General features: G+C 50.4%; 1 protein-coding gene across 1 annotated transcript; it reads right to left on the bottom strand.

The window, feature by feature from the left end:
* Positions 1–2,893: 2,893 nt before the first annotated feature.
* SEPN1 (selenoprotein N, 1) lies at positions 2,894–13,851 on the bottom strand (the record flags this gene model as incomplete). The annotated part of the gene is given in 11 exon segments (XM_010288387.1): positions 2,894–3,064; positions 4,304–4,405; positions 5,107–5,219; positions 6,103–6,208; positions 7,287–7,475; positions 8,453–8,534; positions 10,179–10,316; positions 11,102–11,226; positions 12,082–12,294; positions 12,784–12,914; positions 13,734–13,851. Coding segments are annotated over 11 exon segments (1,488 nt in total), but the record flags the coding sequence as incomplete, so codon positions are not given.
* Between the last annotated feature and the right edge of the window lie 4,481 nt (positions 13,852–18,332).

The following is an 18,332-nucleotide window of genomic DNA, read 5'->3' on the forward strand; positions in this document are numbered from 1 at the left end:
TCCCCCAAAACCGGCCCTGCCCCCCCCGCCCGCCGTTCCGGAAGAGACAAGGACTGCAGGAGGCCGAGGGGGGTGGGATGGGTTTACCAAGTGCAGTTACAGCCGGGGCCCAGGGCCCCTCACGCCAACCGGCACCGCCCCGCGTGGGGCTGCTTCCCCCGGTCCCGCGCTGACGAACATCGGCTCTGACCCGCTGCGGGTTTCGGACCAGAGCGTCACAGAGCACGGCAGGTGGGGAAAAGCAGCACCTCCTCCCCCCGGGGTATCGCAAACCTATGGAAAAAACTTCCGAACTTTACAAATAGGAGACGCAGAGCTTGGCACGTATGAAGTAAGAGCCTCAGGCAACAGCTTCTGCGCGGAGCCCACCCGCGGCAGCGAATGGGCAGCGACAGATCAATAAGGCAGGTTTGCAGTTAATGGGTTAACGGGAACACAGTCGAGTTCCCCCTGGTTCCCCAGACTGCTCCAGCCTGGGGGCTGCTGTTTGGGCCCCTTCTGCCACCGTCCAGGCTAACCCCCTTCACCTCGGGCTCAGCCAGCCCAGGAGGTGGCTCTGGACAGGGCTGCAAGAGCCCAGCGGGTCACGAGAGAAAAACCACGGTATTTTCAGGGATCCTGTAGGCTTCGTGTGAGCCCGGGATCACCACAGGCTCAGGCACGGACCCTACTTGTGCGTGGGACTATCGCAAGCACCGTCTCTGCCAGGGAGCTCTGCATCTGCAGGATCAAACGAGCGATGCTGCCTCTTGCACCTCCTGACCTCAGCACAAGGCAGAGTGTGACAGAGCTGCCGTGCCTACGTTTCCAACCCTTGAAAGATAAAAGCAGTCCCTGCCTGCTCAGCCATGGCCCTCTCCAGCCCCCTCTGCTGCAAAACCAGTGGGAAGGAAAATAAATGAAGTCTCCACCCCAGCGCAACTGACCGACACCACTTCGAAGTCCAACACCCCTGACTAAGGGACTCAGAAGAGGTGCAGCAAAAATATCTCACGTGAAGCTTTGTAAAAGCCAGAAGGGCAGATCTTAGACTACAGCTGTGCCTCTCAAGGAGCTGGGGGAGGCAGGCACTCAAGTCTCCTCTGCTGCTCCCTGCTTGGGCCGAAGTCCCCTGAAGGGATGAGACTGAACAGGAGCTTGGCCTCGAACGCTGCCTGGAGGCTTTGGCACTTTTCACAGCTGAACGCGCTGCCAGATGCAAGCTTGTCGTTCAGGCCCCTTGGCATGTGAGAAAAGTGCAGAACTCATGCATAGTTATAAAGCTAATACTGAGAAACATCCCATAGGTAATTAATCTCACTAGAGCAATTAGTGAAGCTACACTGGCTTAGCCCAGAGGTCCATCTAAGCTTAGTCTGCAGCCATGGATGCAGACAGGAGGGCTGGGGACAGGGTAGTCATGACCCCCAGGTTCCTCCCAGGTCCTGGAGCCCAGGAATGAAAACACTCCTTCCAAAAAACCAGCTTTTCTCCTCATTTGATTTGGTTCAACAAAATTGTGCTTTAGAGCAGAAAAAGCATCACCAGCCATAGCTGTTTGCAGCCATCTATTGAAGATGCTTTGTCTCCTCACCTATCTACAGGAATATGCTTTAAAAACCTTATTCATTTAACCTTTCCTTCTCCAAGTTACACTCACTCTGTAGTCAGGCATTGGTACAGAGTAGGACCAACTGCTTGGGGTGGTTACAGATAAGGGACAATGGTGTTCTGTCCAAACAGTTCCTTTGGAAAAATCTCAACATTTCCTTAGTGCTGCTGGCATTTAAAACTGCTCAGTTCTCAATCAGTTAGTGCTCTCCGGGCAACGCTGAACCTCTCGTTCCCGAAGGGAACTTTATCATGGTTCATCGTTCAGTGTGACTTGGCAGCTCACAGCAAAGACGGAGCATTTCATCACCTCTGAGGAGATACTGGGAGAACAAAGCTCTCAAAGCAGGTGGGGTGGGAGCCGCCTTGGGCTGAATGGGGTGGGGGCACTACCGTGTCCCGTAGCCTGGAGTGCACGTACTGCACTGGCGGAACTAACTGGCTCTGGCCCCTAATCCCCGTCCTAAATTAATCCTCGCCTGATGTCTCTGAGCTGCACCATACCTCTCATACCCCGATCTCCATTCGTAATTTCACTGGGTCAACCTCAGCACCTCCCTCAGATGCAAAGAACCTGAATAAGTGCTTTCCCACCATGTCACACGGGGTGCTGGGAGGAGGCTACTCCAGGGCTTAAACCTCCAGTTCAAACCTCCTACATTCATGTCTACACATTACCAGCTACAGTCCCATTATGCCATCGCTGTCAGTAAATGCCACTGTGAAGAGCTGGCATCCAAGCCACAGGGCAGCTTACAGCTCAGAGCTGTTGCTGGCCAGGAGGTGTGGAGGACACTGGCTACCAGGAGCGAGCTTCCCACCTGCACTGGATTCTGCACCCTTGCCCACCGGGCACAGGCGCTCACCACGAGTGTTCGGTCATAATGGCAGTGCTGTTCTCCATGATTCAACACACAGTCCAGTCCTTGAGATCAGGGCCTTCCAGGTGACGCCTGGTACAGCTGTTACGTGAGTTTGGCCACAAAGTCTGAACAGGAACTGGAAAAACATGAGGGAGAGTGGCAAACCAAGGTGTATGCACTGAGAATGTTTGTAGATTCAAGTATTTTCACTCCTGTAAAAATTTGCCTGAACTCAAAAGGGCAGGTTATGTAAACTGGTATCACTTGAAACTTGGCCTCAAACCAACATCCAGAGCAAAGCCCCAGTCCTGGGACTGTCTGCATCTCAACATCAACGTCTGCCATGAAGATGAGGAAGAACTGCTGTAATCAAAATAGATCTCTGAAGTCTTTGGCCATTTCATGGGGCCCAATCGTGGGGCATTCAGGTGCCTTTGTTTTTAGGTCTGCAGGTATGGTTTTGCTCTTTGCAGTCCCTCCTTCAAGAACTGGAGGTAAGTTGCAGTAGAAGGGTCTTCAAAATTGGTTGAAAAACTGAAGATGGTACTTTCAACATCTTCAGGCTTCATAGAAGTAATGTCCAGGAAGTAGTTGGCATTGATATGGTGAACCTGGGAAAGAAAACAGATGAGGACAGGAGACTTTAAGGGCCAGAGCAATTCCCCATCCACTGCCTTGGCCTCTATCCAGGACACAGATGACAAGACTAACAATGCTTAAAGAATCTCTTAATGCTTTGCAAATGCTAATTCAGCATCCAGGATTCAGGTTTGCATTTTACAGCAAGAGAAAGATGTGTGAAAGACAACAGTCTGTTTCTTCCCCCAAAGGGAACTGACCCCTCACTTAGGTTTTACGCCTGCGTGATTCTTCCCAAATCACCTTCATCTTCTTCTTAACCGATCTCTGAGCAAGGGCTGGGGAGATGGCAGCCCAACCATGCTGACTGCTGGGGTGTGTGCTCTCAGCCCAGCATAGCTGCAAAACCAGCACCTGAGCTTCAAATGCGTTCTGCTTCAGAGCTGCACTTCAAAAGTGCTTTCTGCTCCCCCACGGAGGTGGGAAAGGGGAACATGGGGCCACTGAACACAGCAGCCTCGACAGGCTGTTACTCACTGAGCTGAGGCCACTCATCAGCCCACAGCCTCGTGAGAGGCTGAGCTTCTAAAGAGACAGCAAGGAGTCCCTGCACGTGTCACTAGCTAGCATCTGGCAAGCGTGGGGCACAGATTAGCCCTGGCAGGATCCTCTGCTACAGACAGCCCAGCCGCTGACACACGGCAAAGTGCCGCACTGTCAAGCATCAGGAACTGTTGTCGTTCTTCAAATCCAAGGCAAGGGGCCTGTTGGGGAGCACAGCAGAGCTGAAGCGTGTGGCCTTGCTAATGGCTGATGTGCTGTGACAAACCTGGGGAATTGAGGGAAAGAAAAATGTGCTAGAAGGTGCTGATAAGAAGAGATTTTCTCCAAAGTATGAGCACAAGGGACAACGTGTGCAGGAAACAAGTTAAAACGGCTTCCCAAAGGTCACCGTCTCCAACCAGGGACAATGAGGAATCACAGGCAGGCATTTGGTTCAAGTCTGATTGTTTCCCCTCTGGCCCAGAGCTGCTGCTGTTCTGTCTCTGAATAAAAAGACATTTGTTTCATATTTCTTGATAGAGCTGCTGTCTGTCTGCCACAACATCCCTGAGAGCACAGCACCATGAGGGACTATAGCCCCACAAAGGGTTGAGGAGCCAGGGAATGGCTGGGGGAGAGGATACTCCCTTCAGGGTCTGCAGATGACCCTGAAGAGAACATGTTCTAATGGGAAGAGCCAAGCCCAGCTGAAGGGGTAACAAACATACCACCGTGCCGTTGGGGAGGCAGATGATCATCTCCACAGGGAAGTTGTATTTCTCCAGATGCAGGTCAGCCAGCTTGCTGTAGAACTCATTCTCTCTGTTGGTCTGTAAGGACACCCCAAAGAAACATGTTTGCACACACCAAAACTAGCAGAATGGCACAGGAAGAGTACACCAAACACAGGAAGAATGGAGGGACCGAAGGGCTGCTTTGCAGCATGGTGGTAACCGGTTCCATTCTCATGATCTGCTTTACTACTCCCTTTCAGTCAGTCTCCCTCTCACATTTCAGCTCTAGATTTTCTCCCCAAACAGTAAATCACCCCACCACTGGCAGTTCCCAGGCACACCAACAGTCTGATCCCAGCTTTTCCCAGAGTCTCCAGCTCTGTGACTGACCCCAGCTGACAGCACAGGTCCAGAGACAGGCTCATAAGTGGGCAAAGGTGCATATCAGGTGACTCAGGGTTCAGACAGTATTTGGTTGCTCTCTGGGTTACAGAGAAATCAGTTTGCTGATGGCACAAATGGCCTTGGGCAAGGCTATCTCACAGTGAAGCATCTGGTTTAGCTTTTAATACTGGCACCATGACAGAGCAAAGGGGGTCATTGTGCCATTTTCTTAGCCTGCCTCCATCTGGTGTTGCTTGGCCCCTGCAATTGCTAGGACACCGGAGGGCTTGGAACTGAAATCCCGCGCTGGCACAGGTGTCAGCTCCCTCCTCCCGCTGGCACCCCCGTGCCAAGCGTTGTCTGCGTTCACCAGTACTGAACACAAAGGTGGCAGATGTGGCTGTGACACTCACCTGCAGCTCTTCCAGCTCCTTCACCAGTGACCAGCTGCTAATGAAGCTCTCATTCAGCAAGGCAAGGATGGGCGAACTTTCCAGGACGGTCTCCCGGAGAGTTCGCCCCGAACCTGGCAGAGGAAGACAGACAGACAGTGGTTTGCAGTGTTTCCTGAGCTGGCTGTTGCCATGTTTGATGCCACCGCGATACCACCGCTCTGGTTGCTGGGGCAGCTGGCTCGGGCTCCCCCTGGCCCAGCCCATTGTTTTTTTTTTCTCCTTTGTTGCCAGTTCCACAGCTTATTGTTTCCCATGTGTGCTACTGGCGGAGAAGACTCAGCAGAGCAGACCCCAGCCACTTGCAAGGCCACTGAAGGACCAGGACAAGCCTGCCATGGAGGCTGACTGGTGTGGCGCATTTAGGAAAGGACCAGGCCCTGCGGATCCATCCTGAGTGCCTCTTGCTGTTCACACCAAGCAGAGCCTACACACACGTGAGAGTTTTTAAGGGGAGAAAGGACTAAAGAAATCGGCCGCTCTCCCACCCATCACTCCTGCTCATTGTGGTATGCAAGATCTTGTGCGTGGCAGGGGGAAAGAGCTACACATCAGGACAACCCCAAGCCCACATCTGGCTCTGGCTTCTCCTGTGCAGGTGTCAGGGACAAAGCAGAGAGCAGTGTCCCTTTCACCCTGCAGATGCTGCCTCTACCCAAGCAGACTGAGAGGGGAAGAGAAAAGAGAAAGATCAGACCCATGCTTCCACCTTGACAAAGGCACTTGAATTAGTGAGTTGGTCTAGGGCTTCTCTCAAATAGAACTGATCCTGTCATTGGGACCTAAACTCTGACCAGTAATTCCTCACTTCCAGCCCTTTTCTATTCAGCATCTTCAGTGCCAAAATGAGTAACACAACATTTACCGCTGGCTTGTGACCAGCTCCCTGACCCCCAGCTCTTCTCAGAGCCTGAATGAGGCACATCATTCCTCCAGCCACGCTGGGAAGGTCCTCACCTCAGCAGGACTGGTCATCCAGGGCACCCCACAGCAGGATTGAGTGCACCAGCTTCTTTTCTGCTTTTGCTCTCTCAAAAGCTTGTGTGAAGGGAAGATAGGAGACCTGGAGGCAGAGACACAGCTTGAGAAATAGACAGAGAACAGCCCATCTCAAATACAAGCAGGGTCTGAAGGAACCAGACCTGCCACGTCCCACAGGTGACACACAGAGTTTCATCTGCAATAGTTCCTGCAGATTAAAGCAAACGACAACTGTGGTGCAATCCCCAGAGACAACTTCATCTCCTGGTGAGACTGTAGCGAGCCCCTCACAGCACGTGGGCTGTTACCGGCGCCTACAGAGCCCCCCACCTTTACACACTGCAGAGAGCATCTGCACAGCTGTGGGCAGGACGTCTGCAAAGACACCTCAGCAGCCTGGGAAATCTGGCCCTGAGATATTTATTACAAAACCTCACTGAAACGGCCTAAAAATGGGCTGTGAGAGACCCTGCACAGAGATTGTTCCAATCACTCAAATGAAGGGAACTTTATTAACATCTTGGCAGCTCGAAGGGATATTTGTAAGCTCAAGCACAAAGAGGCAGCCATTGAAACGTGTCCCTTCAGCCAAGGAAGCAGTGACAGGCAGTAGCCATCTGCTCCACAGGCTACTGGCATGTTATATAGTTTGGGTCACCCAATCCTATAAATTTGTGTCTCACTGCGGGATGCAGAAGCACAGGCGGATTGTGTGTTTTCTGATGATAAGGAAAGCTTGGTCCAAAGGTAGCTGAACGTTGCAAAAGTAACGCCAGAGGAAATCCATTTGTAAGCAGCGCGATTACCTGCCTCACTCAGAAATCGCATTGGCAGCTACTGATAAGAGGAAGGAAGGATGAGCCTGCATTTACAAGACAAGCCTGGGACACATGACAGCTTTGCTCCTGCCTGTGCTGCTGTGCGACCCCAAACGGCCTTTCAGAGATGCTGTACTCCTTCATCTGGAAACTGGAAGTCCATCAAGCCACACACAAAGTGCCTGGGAGGCACACCTGAGCTGGGAGACCCTTAACGCTACTCTGAATGCTGATCAGGTCGTGGCCTCTGGTTTCTGCTGGTCCTCGAGGTGGCTGGACATCTCAGTGAAGATGACCTGCCCCAAATAAACACGCCAAGGAAGAGCCCAGCCCCTTCCTCACCTTCTTGAATGGATACATGGCCACTTCCAGCTTCTGGGCTGCCTCTTCCCAGGGGATTTCCTGCTGCCAGGTTATCTCTTCGAACACAAACTGAATGGGCTCCCCTGAGGGATCCCTGCTGTCAATCACATTTCCGTTCTCGTCATGGATCACAGAGGGGATTGAAGGCCCTGTCGATTCCAGCTCCATCTGCAGGAGAACAGGCTGAGTTGGACATTGCAGACATCCCACTCCTGGTTTTTCTGTACTCCAGGACAGGATAACGATGCAAAATAAGACTGTGCAGCTTCTAACGAAGATACAGCTTGATCTACTGTCTCCTGGAGCTGCACTTTACCAGCTGCAGATATGTTTTACTGGAGAATAGCAGGAAAGCAACTTCATTTCCTTCAGTTACTGTCTGTGCTCGCTAGATTGGAAATGCATGAGACCTGTTCACTCCGTGTTCCCACCTTCCCAGTGGAGATTTTTGACTGTGGGACACCAGATCCTTACAGTCATTGGGACCTGCAGGGCTAGCTGAAGCTCTTGCTCGGACCACCAGCACAGCCCTTACACAGCCCGTGGCTAGCCACAAGAGGGTGCAACAGGGAAAGCTGTTCAGGAGCTTCCCTGTAGTTCAGTGTTCTGGTACATCTGAAATTATTTTGTAAGTCTGTTTTCCTGACTTTTGGCCATTAAAAAGAAACATGGATCTAGTTTAAGAGAAAATGGGACTGTTAAATTCAGGCATTCAAAATCCTGGCTTATGTTTCCTGTCCCGAGAGCTGGGATTACCACAAAATAGAAGAATAACCTCATGCAGTTTCTAAATTCAGACACACAGTGTTCATGTGCCTCTGGGCTTGGGGCCTGTGTTCAGCTCCTAATCTTCCCCCACTGCCTGTCAGACAACTTTTTAAAAATGGAAAAAGTCACATGACTCTGGGAGCTTAGGATTCAACCCACCCAGAGGGAAAAAGTAAAGCATCACAAGAACTGGCAATAGGGAGATATTGCTGCAGAGGGCATACACAGATTAACAGAGACTATATTGCTATACTGAAATGTTCACGAGAAAGCTCTAAAGAACAGGGATAACTGAGGTTATACAGCTCAGGGCCTTGGCAGCATAAATCCCTGCTGAGATGCTGAGCACATACAGAGGACTGAGAGTGACTACAGACCTGAGGCAGGTAACCGATATCCACTTCCATGTTGCTGCTTTCACTCGCCCCATACAGCCACTCCATATCAACGTTCAGAGACCTGCAAGGTGAACCCACTATGTTCAGAGTCACCCATGGCTAAAGCTGTGTATGAGAAACTCCAAACAAATAAGAAGATCCAATACTCCTCTTGCAGGGTCAGCACTGAAGCCCAGAGCCTCTGGCTCCTTGGAGATCACCGTGTTCCCTGCACAGGACCAGCAACACTTAGATCCCTGCTGGATCGGGGCCCAGGCACCCTCTCAGCACTCTGGGCAAATGCGCTGACACCGCTGAGTAGTATGGAAGAGAGGAAGTATGGAAGTATGGAAGAGAGAGGTGTCTTTGCTCCCCCTTCCTTCCCAGTGCTTGACTTGCACATTCTGATCCCACTGAACTTTTTAAAGTGTTTTTTCTAGAAGCGAAAGGTTTTTGTAAGGAGTTGCTGGCAGAGCCCTAAGTGTCTGCTTGCTGTAACAAATGTGCTGACAGAGCCATAGGGATTGAGTCACCAGGGTAATGTTATAATAGAATTTTCACTCCAGCCGTCATGGGCAAAGAGATTTGAAGCTTCTTTCCCCTGAAACGCTTCCAGCTTCTTGCCAGAGAGCAGTAATGAGCTAGTGCAAAGCTATGCACACCAAACCTTAACCTGTGAAACACCAAGCAAGAAATACGTTGAAGCAAGAGCATCAGGCTTTGCTGAACTTCAGTGCTTTAAGCCAGGCACTGAGATTGCCAGGGGCTGCTCTCCACACCCTGCCTGTCTCTCCTCATCCTCCAAGTACCAAGGGACAGATACTGGTGAGTGTATCAGACCCTGAAATGGGTCATGGATCCTCAGCGACAAGTAGAAATGCATTTCTCAGTTTTACAGACAACTGCAGAACTCAATTCACTCAGATTTTCCAGGGACTTGGCTGAAAAGCATGAGATCATCCATCACAGGCACCCAAGGAGCTTTCTGCAGCTTGCAACATCTGCAAGAGTCCCTGCCACCTCCAGGGACTGCTGGGACAGGACAAGGGGAGCAGTGCTTGCAGCAGTGCTACTAGGGAAGAGGCTGCTGCTCATCTCTAGGGCAATATGAGGACAACTTAAATTCCTCATGCCTGTGTGTCTTCCCATGGGCCTGCAGGTACCTCCCTCTAAAGTGGTTTGGCACAGGACAGCTCAGGCTTGGACACTCAGTTGAAGCACGTGCCAGCTGCAGTCGGGTTGTGCAAGGACAACTATCCCCAACCCCAGGCTCCATGTCCCCAGTAACCTCTGCCCTGCTTCTCCCCTGTGCCTCCTCTGCCCTTGTCCTTCCCTGCCTCTTCCACGCCAGACGCCCTCCAGACCTGTTGATAAACAGAGCTATTCCTGAAAAATTGCATCAGAACCAGTTTAGGGAATAACTGTATCCAGAGAATTGAGGACATGATGACCGTGATGACTGCTGGCAGAAAAGGATGTGTGGGGAAAACAGATAAGCAAACAGTAGAAGTAGCCTGCCCAAAGCTGAGACTGCAGATCTGCCTTCCCTGCACGGGCTGGGGCTGTCACTGCACTCATATCTTCATATAAAAAGAGCCCCCCGGCCTCCCCCCATGTATGGCCCCTAGTCCTGCACAGGACAGGATCCCAGAGCCCCTGCGTTCCACTGGGCCTCCTTTGTAACAATCCTCAAGTCTGCTCAGCACCCGGGGAGAAACAGCTGTACCTGTTGTTAGGGACAAAGAGCTTAAACTCGCGGACATGGGAAGAATCCTTGGAGAGGATGATGTGACCTGTGAACTGGCCTGGGGAAAACCAGAAGGGGAAGTCTGGTGGCTCGTTCAGTTGGAACTCAGCGTGGATCCTGAAACAAGAAAGGAGCCATCAGCTGCAGTGCCGGGAGCAGTGAATGGATCATGCACTGCAGATGACAGCAGGGAAATTATGAAGAAATTATGAAGCTAAATTGAGGCAGAGAGGTTCCGTTCAAAAAGCTTTTCATGTCACACAATGAAGAGAGTAAAAGACTGCAGCAGATCCCCTGGGTCAGGATCATCTCCAGTATTGATGCCTTTTGGAATTGGGCAGTAAAGTGTCCATCCAGGAAGGATGAATTACACTGCTGTTCCTTGAAACACAGGAACAGACTAAGACCACTTCAGCCTCCCTTGCATCTTGACCAGGCAAATAAAAGCTGTGTGTAACACTCCCAGTAAAACAAGAGAATAATTCCGCAGACTCCCCGCCTTGGAAAGGCATCCCACCAGCCGTTTAACCAAAATCTAACAAATTTCTTGCTAATCAAACTGTCCGCTTTCAGCCAGGGATAGCTCCAAACCAAGGGTGACGGAGAACAGCTGCTGTCCTGCATCCAGGCAGCAGTCCTTGCCTCACCAGGCACTCGAGCACGGGTGCCCTCTTTGGGCGTCAGCAAAGCATCACACATGGGCCAGAGCTGGCTGTGAACCACCCTCTTCCTCCAACTGTTTCGCCTCTCTCCCAGCCAGGACACATCTGATCTTGCTGGGGAACACGACTGCACGTGCAATGACATGCGCACTCTCTGCCATGAGCTCACAGCAGCCTTCTCCACTCCACTGAGATATGGAACCAATTCAGAAGTGCCCCCTGAATTCAGAAATGCCTTACCTGAACGCTATGGTGTAGTAGAAAGTGCTGATGGCTTGGATGCAGGCCACAGCTCCCTGCGGAGCAAAGCGGGTTTTGACAAAGGGGCGTGGGTGGAACATGCTCAAAAGCCTGTGGATTATGATCTAGACAAATTGTAAGAGAGGAAAAATAAGAACATTTCCTCTACTGCAGGTCAGCTGCAGCTCCAAAGTAACTCCCCACCAGATCAGGAAGGCAAGAGAACTGCTATGAGTTAAAAATTATCTCAGAGACCTAACTAATCACAATGCAAGGAGATAAAGCAAGAGACTGCTTTTAAAAATAAATCCATCTTCCAGGCTTTTTATGCTATTCCCATTGTTTACAAGTTTCCATCATCCCAGTTGGTTGAATGTCTGAGTATGGTAAACTGATCTATGAGGCTGCCTCCATCAATACTACTTAAGACTTTGAAAGAGTGGGCATGCAATCAATAAGCACACCAGATTGCAAAGGTATATCAACTATGTGATCACTTAACACCTACCCAGGCACCCTGGGGGACAGCGATATACATGCCTGGCTTTACAAACTATGTATACACGTTGTTTCACTTGTCAATGAAACGCTCACCTCTGGGGTGCCACTCGGCAACTGTTCTACAAGGCATGATCACTTCATCCAAGTGCTTTCTGAATAACCCTCTCCCCTCCCTGTCCAGGAAAGACTAGCCTAAAAACCCAAACACTTCAAACAAAGCAAGATGAAGTTACTCCAGTCAATCTCATCTGGCCATGACAGCCACCCAGAGCTTTTGCCTCCTCTCAGTTTTACCCCCAATTTAGGAGACTGTGCTCCTAGCTCTATGCTGCAGCCACCTTGCCCCCTTAGAAAGTCCAGGGAGACATAACGCAATAGCCTTGTCCTTCTAGGGATTCCTGCGATTCATCTGGGCTATAAGGCAGAACATTTATACAAACTACCTCTCAGGTAGATAGAAATTGAGTTTCACATCTCACCTCTTTGCCCTTGGGAGGAGGAGGGTAAAATCTGTTGTTGGAAAGATACCCAGTGAAGATGTTCAATTCACTAGGAATTATCCACCACGGATCCCCAAGATCCAGTTTATTCTTTGGAGGAAGAAAGGCTTTAAACTGCCTGGCAAGCATCACACTCCTAGGGGCCACTGGGGCAGTCCAATTCCTCAGCCCAGACAGAGCAACATGAGAAATCTGTGAACAGAAGACACTATCAGAGCCTAGGCTGGACTCTTCAAATGTGCAGTAGTGCTGATGGATATAAGTAGGCTTTGGAGAAGGGGGAAAAAAAAATATATCACATTTTAACTTCTTCCTACCACCCCAAACATCACTAAACAGTTCTGTTAGCTTTCAATTATTTGAGTAATAGGAACTGGGAGAGGGGAACATACCACATAACACCACTGCTTTTGGACTTAGCTCCAGGACAGCCATCTCCAGTGTCTGCTTCTGGCTTCCCGGGAAGGGCGTATTAACTGAGGCACAGTGCTGCTGAGTGCACTGAAAACAATGAAATGCTGCAGAAAGCCATGAGCTTGCTCGTCAAAGCAAATCCCACGGGCTTGAGCAAGACCATCTCCCCCTCCTAATGCGCTAGCACTTATTCTGGGTGATGTTACCAGCCCATTGGACATGTTTATACCAGAATTTCTGGCCACACACATCCTACATGATACTTACTCCCAAGAAACCGTCTTTGCTCTTTGTCATCGTTTCCATGACCAAAGGCTGGAATTTAGCCACGACGGACAACGTCTCCCCGCTTGGATCAGGCGTCTCCTCCTCTTCAAACTCTGAAATGGGAGCAACCCCTAGACAGAGGGACAGGAATTTAAGCAGCTGTTTCCCCTCCCTCCCCTTTTAAGCAATTGTGAAGTGATTACACATTTATCCTGGCAAATCCAGGACCACTGGGAGCTTCCCAGCTGTCCCTACACTGTATGCAGCGACAGAACTCAGGCCCACCCCAGAGACCAGCTTCAGCTGCATGAATTAAAGGGGAGCCCTCCTTTCAGTGGATGACTCTCTAAACCCCATGGCTCAGTTACAGAGTCTCATTTCACCTAGGAGGGATCAGAAGACGTGCTTTAGCCAATTCATTACAGCACAAACAACCGTCTGTATTTCAACTGTACTGTAAGCTCTCCTGTACATGATCATCACCACACTTCTTCCTGCTTGGCACCACCAAGAGACATTTGCCACATGCTGATACAGTCTCCAGACGTCATCTCTCACAATTGCTATCCGAGAGAGACTGCTAGAGACGGAGGAGCGTATGAATGAAACGCTGCGACTCGCTAATAGTTTTGGCCTAGCCTGGGTTGAGCTGTATTTGTTGCATTCACCCATCCCAAATCCCCTTTAAGCTTTAGACAAAGTAATTTACGGACTTTGCTAGTCCAGCAATGGGATCTTCAGTCTTATAAAAACTCTACTTTGTGAAAGTGATGTCTAGCGCTTAAGCCTTTTCAAAAACACGTAAAGCTTAGCAGCCTCTCTTCATGTAAATAAGACCCAAAACAGCATCCAGAAAAAAATAAGACATGAATAAAAACTGCTGAGTGCATTAACTTTGGCTTTTGCTTGGTCTGTGCAGAGAGAGCTCTGCAAGGTAGGCAGATACCTACCTGTCAGCTTCTCAGCTATTGGCTTGAACTCTTCTGGACTGAGGTACAGATCGTTGTTTGTGTCCAGAGAAGAAAAGAGAAACAGCCCCTCACTTCCCAAAGACTTCAGTGCCAGCTCCTAGTTCAGGAAGAAAAGGCAAGTGAGATTTCATTCCAACCTCTTGCAGAAATTCACTCCGGCCTCTCTCAGCTTCACAGTTAATTTGCATTCTTTCCAGCACACACACAAAGCCATCAAATTGAAAGATTAACGCCCCTTGGCAGGATTTTGTGCTATTTACAATAGGGATCGGTGTCCAGGAACTGTTGGCATGAGCATATTAAAACTACATCTGGCTGAGTAATTCAAACGGAATCATTTGCTCAGAGTCGGCCTCAAAGTCTTTTGTCAGAAAAATTTCCAACTTTTTCCAGATATTTAGCCCTAAACCCGCAGATACTTGGGGCACCTGGAGATTGTGATTTCTGTAACTAACTGATGCACAGTGAAACAAAGGCAGTCAAATACAGGACTACCCACATGACCAAAACACAAAGGACATGAACTGAGCCCTTGTAACTCTGCAGAAAGCAACTTTATTTAAACCCGCACTGAGATCCATGCCAGCATTACCATGCACAAATGCCCTGCTGTAGCCAGGTTCCCCTCCAGGTCTCCAGCCTCAGGACTGGATGGAGCGTTTCGGCCCCTCACTCCGCAGGGAGCACTGCCCACCCATTCAGCCGTATGCTAGGAACCCACAAATCCCATGGTCTTCTCCAGAAACTTCTACAAGATCCCAGCCACCCTGTGTCTCAGTTTCTCCCTCTGCAATACTTGGTGAGGCAGCCTACAAAGCCTACAGGGAGATCCTCCAATGGAAAACACCACTGAAACGCAATGTCTCCCTTGGAGCAGCCCCAGAAAGGCTCTAGATCCTTCTAGTCGTTTCTGCACCGCAACACTCAGCGCTGAAGGGAAAGGGACAACTTGCAGGCAGAACAAGAGAGCTCCACGTTGGTATGAGAGGAGGAGAGAGACGCAGCAAGTCAGACAAGCCACATCACTGCCAACCAGCCTGCAGCGCATCCCCTGCGACCCATCATTTGAAGCAGCTTCTCCTGTCACCCCCATAAAAGCCTAAAGCTGCAAGGATAAATACTCTGTATTCTGCTGTTTAACCGTGTTTATTCTCTATTGCCTGCAGCACCATTACCATCCCCAGAGCTCCTGAACTAGTTTATTTTCCATCTGTTGCCTGCCAGCCTGAAGCAGCACTAATGCAGCCTGGAAGGCTTTGCTCCTGTCAACTACAGCAACAAAAGCACTTAAGAGCCTTCCAGGCCAGTTTCAGGACTGAGACAGACAGAAATAAAGGCCCTGGAATACAAACCAGAGAACTGGACGCAGACATGGCTGAGGAAAGACAAGGAGAGGAGCACGCAGGAACTATGCAACTGAAAAAAGGAACGAAGGTACAAGATGGTTATTTATCCACGTGCAGGAACAGCCCACTCTGGACTGTCCATGTTCCTGGGGCCAAAACTGCGCCTTTGTTCCCCAAATGAATGGGGATGCACATCCTTGGCCCTGTAAATAATAGGTAACGACATTTTCCTGAGCAACTGCCTTGTTCCCTGAGAGCCAGGTGCCAGGGTCATGTCACGAAGCCTTGGGCCAGGCTCCAGTACCCCTCTCAGCTCCAGATCTTGCTTGTGCATGGCACGTAATGCATTAACCTCATAAGGGCCCGTGTGATTGCTCGCTGTCTGGGTGCTGGCTCACGACGCAGAGAAGCGTGCAGGGAGCGCACAATGGCTTCCTCTGCAGAGGAGGCTGTCCTGGATGTGTACTGAGCTCTGAAGAGACGGTCCGTTTCCTAATCCTCTCCACAGCGCATCAGCGATTCCCTGCTGATGAATCTTTTAGAGTCTCTCTTCTTTTTGCACTTCACAGACATGGACCTCAAGGGAGGGGAGGTAAATGAGCGACAAAGTTTTTCCTTGGTTAGACCACCTGCTGCTGTAGTATTAGGAAAAAGTCATGATAATTTACTTAACAGGGCTGAAGGCAAAAAGAGAACCAGTTATACCCCACACATACAGAAGAACATTTCTGACTGTATCTAAGACAGCAGAACGTGAAGGGAGGAATACGGGTGCCTGGCGTTGGAAGTTAGCATCCAAAAATCAATCTGAACTGAGCGCACGCTCCCATCCCCTCAGCCTGCACTTTCACATAGGTTAAGCTATGAAAATCCATCAGCTGCAGAACCATCAGATAATTATTCCTACAACCACAACTGGCCAAAGGTAGGGTAGCTTTGCGGTCAGGCAGCTTATATGTGTGCACACATCTCACACGTGTGCCAGCAGCCAGCTGAATGCAGCCTGCCTGCTAACAGGATTGGTACCGGGCTCCTGCCTGCTCCAGAGATGCTGCCTGCTCCAGACGACGCTGCCCTCCCCAGAGCTAGTTAGAACAGCCATTTCTCCAGCAAAGGCACGCTCCAGGCAGTACTGGCATAGCGTATCAGTGCTGCACAATCCTGCAGGACAGAGCACTCCCTTTGGAAATGTACATTTCTACATGCCCAAAGCATGGCAGCTCACTGGCAGCATCGCACGAGCCCCTCTGCACAGCCTCACTCATGCCGGGACCACGGGGAGCGGCTCACCGGGCCAGACATAAGACCCCAGCCATGGGGGAACAAAGACTTCCACAGAGCACGCGCCAGTCCTGCTGCTCTCAGTCAAAAGCGGTGATAAAAATTACATTTAAAAGGGGAGAGAGATGTCGAGGCTTGGCCTTTTGCTTTCTGATAACATTCACATTAAAGAAAACTCTCCAGAGGTTGAATTTTTTTTCTTTTCTCTTTCTAATCTGGGATTATAAGAAATAAAAAGTTTCCCTGTTTGTGCCAGAGAAGTAAGACTGAGCTTTTTCAGTCTTTTCATACAGGAGGAGCGTTGTGGTTTTCACAAAAGAGTTTTCTTCTCCCACCTGCTTGTGGGTTGTTTAGCTAAATAAACATTTCCAAAGAAAGAGACAAGACATATGTTTTAAGCAAGATGAAGGAAAAATAAAAACCTTGGGCTGTTCACATTTTGTTCTCCTCTCCAGCAGCGCCCAGTCACAGCCGTCTGCCCATCCTCTAGAAAAAACAAAACCTCTAGAAGACCTGGCTTTTTGTCAGGCAGGGCTGAGGTCCTCTCAGCCAGCCTGTGAAGAACTGTCCTGACCCTTCTGTCCCTGCCAGAAGACTTCTTCTAATTACAGAATCACAGAATCACTAAGGTTGGAAAGGACCTTCAAGATCATCAAGTCCAACCATTAATCCAGCGCCACCATGTCCCCTAAACCATGTCCTGAAGTGCCACATCTACACGTTTTTTGAACACTTCCAGAGATGGCGACTCCACCACCTTCCTGGGCAGCCTGTTCCAATGCCTGACCAACTCCTAATTAACTCATTAGCTCCTAATTAACTCATTTGAGTAATTTTCCCCACTTTGCAATGCAGGAACAAAGAAAGAAAAGAAGCATCCTTTAAAAACACTTGTCTTTTTACTGTAGAAATATCAAGAACAAGAAGTCTGCTCTCTCCCATGAACCTTTTTAGGTGTTCAAGGATGCACACTGAAGCGACGAGCCAGGTAATTCTCCAAAGCATGCAGCAGCCACTTGAATTATACAGATCAAAACCAATGTCAATCAGCCTAATTTTAAAAAAAAATCACAACAAAACCCCTAAAAAAAAACCCCTTCCCGTTTTTCATCTCACTACAATCCCTGTGGCTACCTCAAGCCTGGTGTCTACCACAGCTCTACAAAACCTCAGCCTGCCAGCAGCCTCCTCAAGCCAATAGCCGCTGGCGCGTAGCAAGTACCACAGCCCAATGGTCCTCTCAGCCTGGTGGTGGCCACCACAGCCTGGCAGTGGCCACCTCAAGCTCCACAGCTGCTGACATCTGCTGACCCCTACAGTCCCTACAGTGGCTGCCAGAGCTTTGTGGTCCCCACACCTGGTGGTGGCCACCTCAAGCTCCATATCCGCTGATGCCTTGTTGGCCCCACAGCCTGGTGGTGGCACAGCCCAATGGTCCTCTCAGCCTGGTGGTGGCCACCACAGCCTGGCAGTGGCCACCTCAAGCTCCACAGCTGCTGACATCTGCTGACCCCTACAGTCCCTACAGTGGCTGCCAGAGCTTTGTGGTCCCCACACCTGGTGGTGGCCACCTCAAGCTCCATATCCGCTGATGCCTTGTTGGCCCCACAGCCTGGTGGTGGCCGCCCCCAGTGGCCACTTCAACCCCAGTGGCCACCGCTGCCTGGCAGTCATCTCAACTTGGCCATGGCCATCTCAATCCCAGAGGCCACTGATGGTAGTCCTCTCAGCCCAGCAGCGGCCACCTCAACCCCCGGTGGCCACCTCAAGCCCTGTGGCCACCAATGCCTGGTGATCACCTCAAGCCTAGTGGCCACCTCAATCCCACTGACCACTGCTGCCTCAGCCCACCTCAGCCCAGCAGCGGCCACCTCACCCCCAGTGGCCCCCTCAACCCCGATGGCCACCGATGTGTGGTGGTCCCCGTAAGCCTAGCAGCGGCCCCTGTGGC

The sequence above is a fragment of the Phaethon lepturus genome, unplaced genomic scaffold (assembly GCF_000687285.1).
Source record: "Phaethon lepturus isolate BGI_N335 unplaced genomic scaffold, ASM68728v1 scaffold47875, whole genome shotgun sequence".
NCBI lineage: Eukaryota > Metazoa > Chordata > Aves > Phaethontiformes > Phaethontidae > Phaethon > Phaethon lepturus.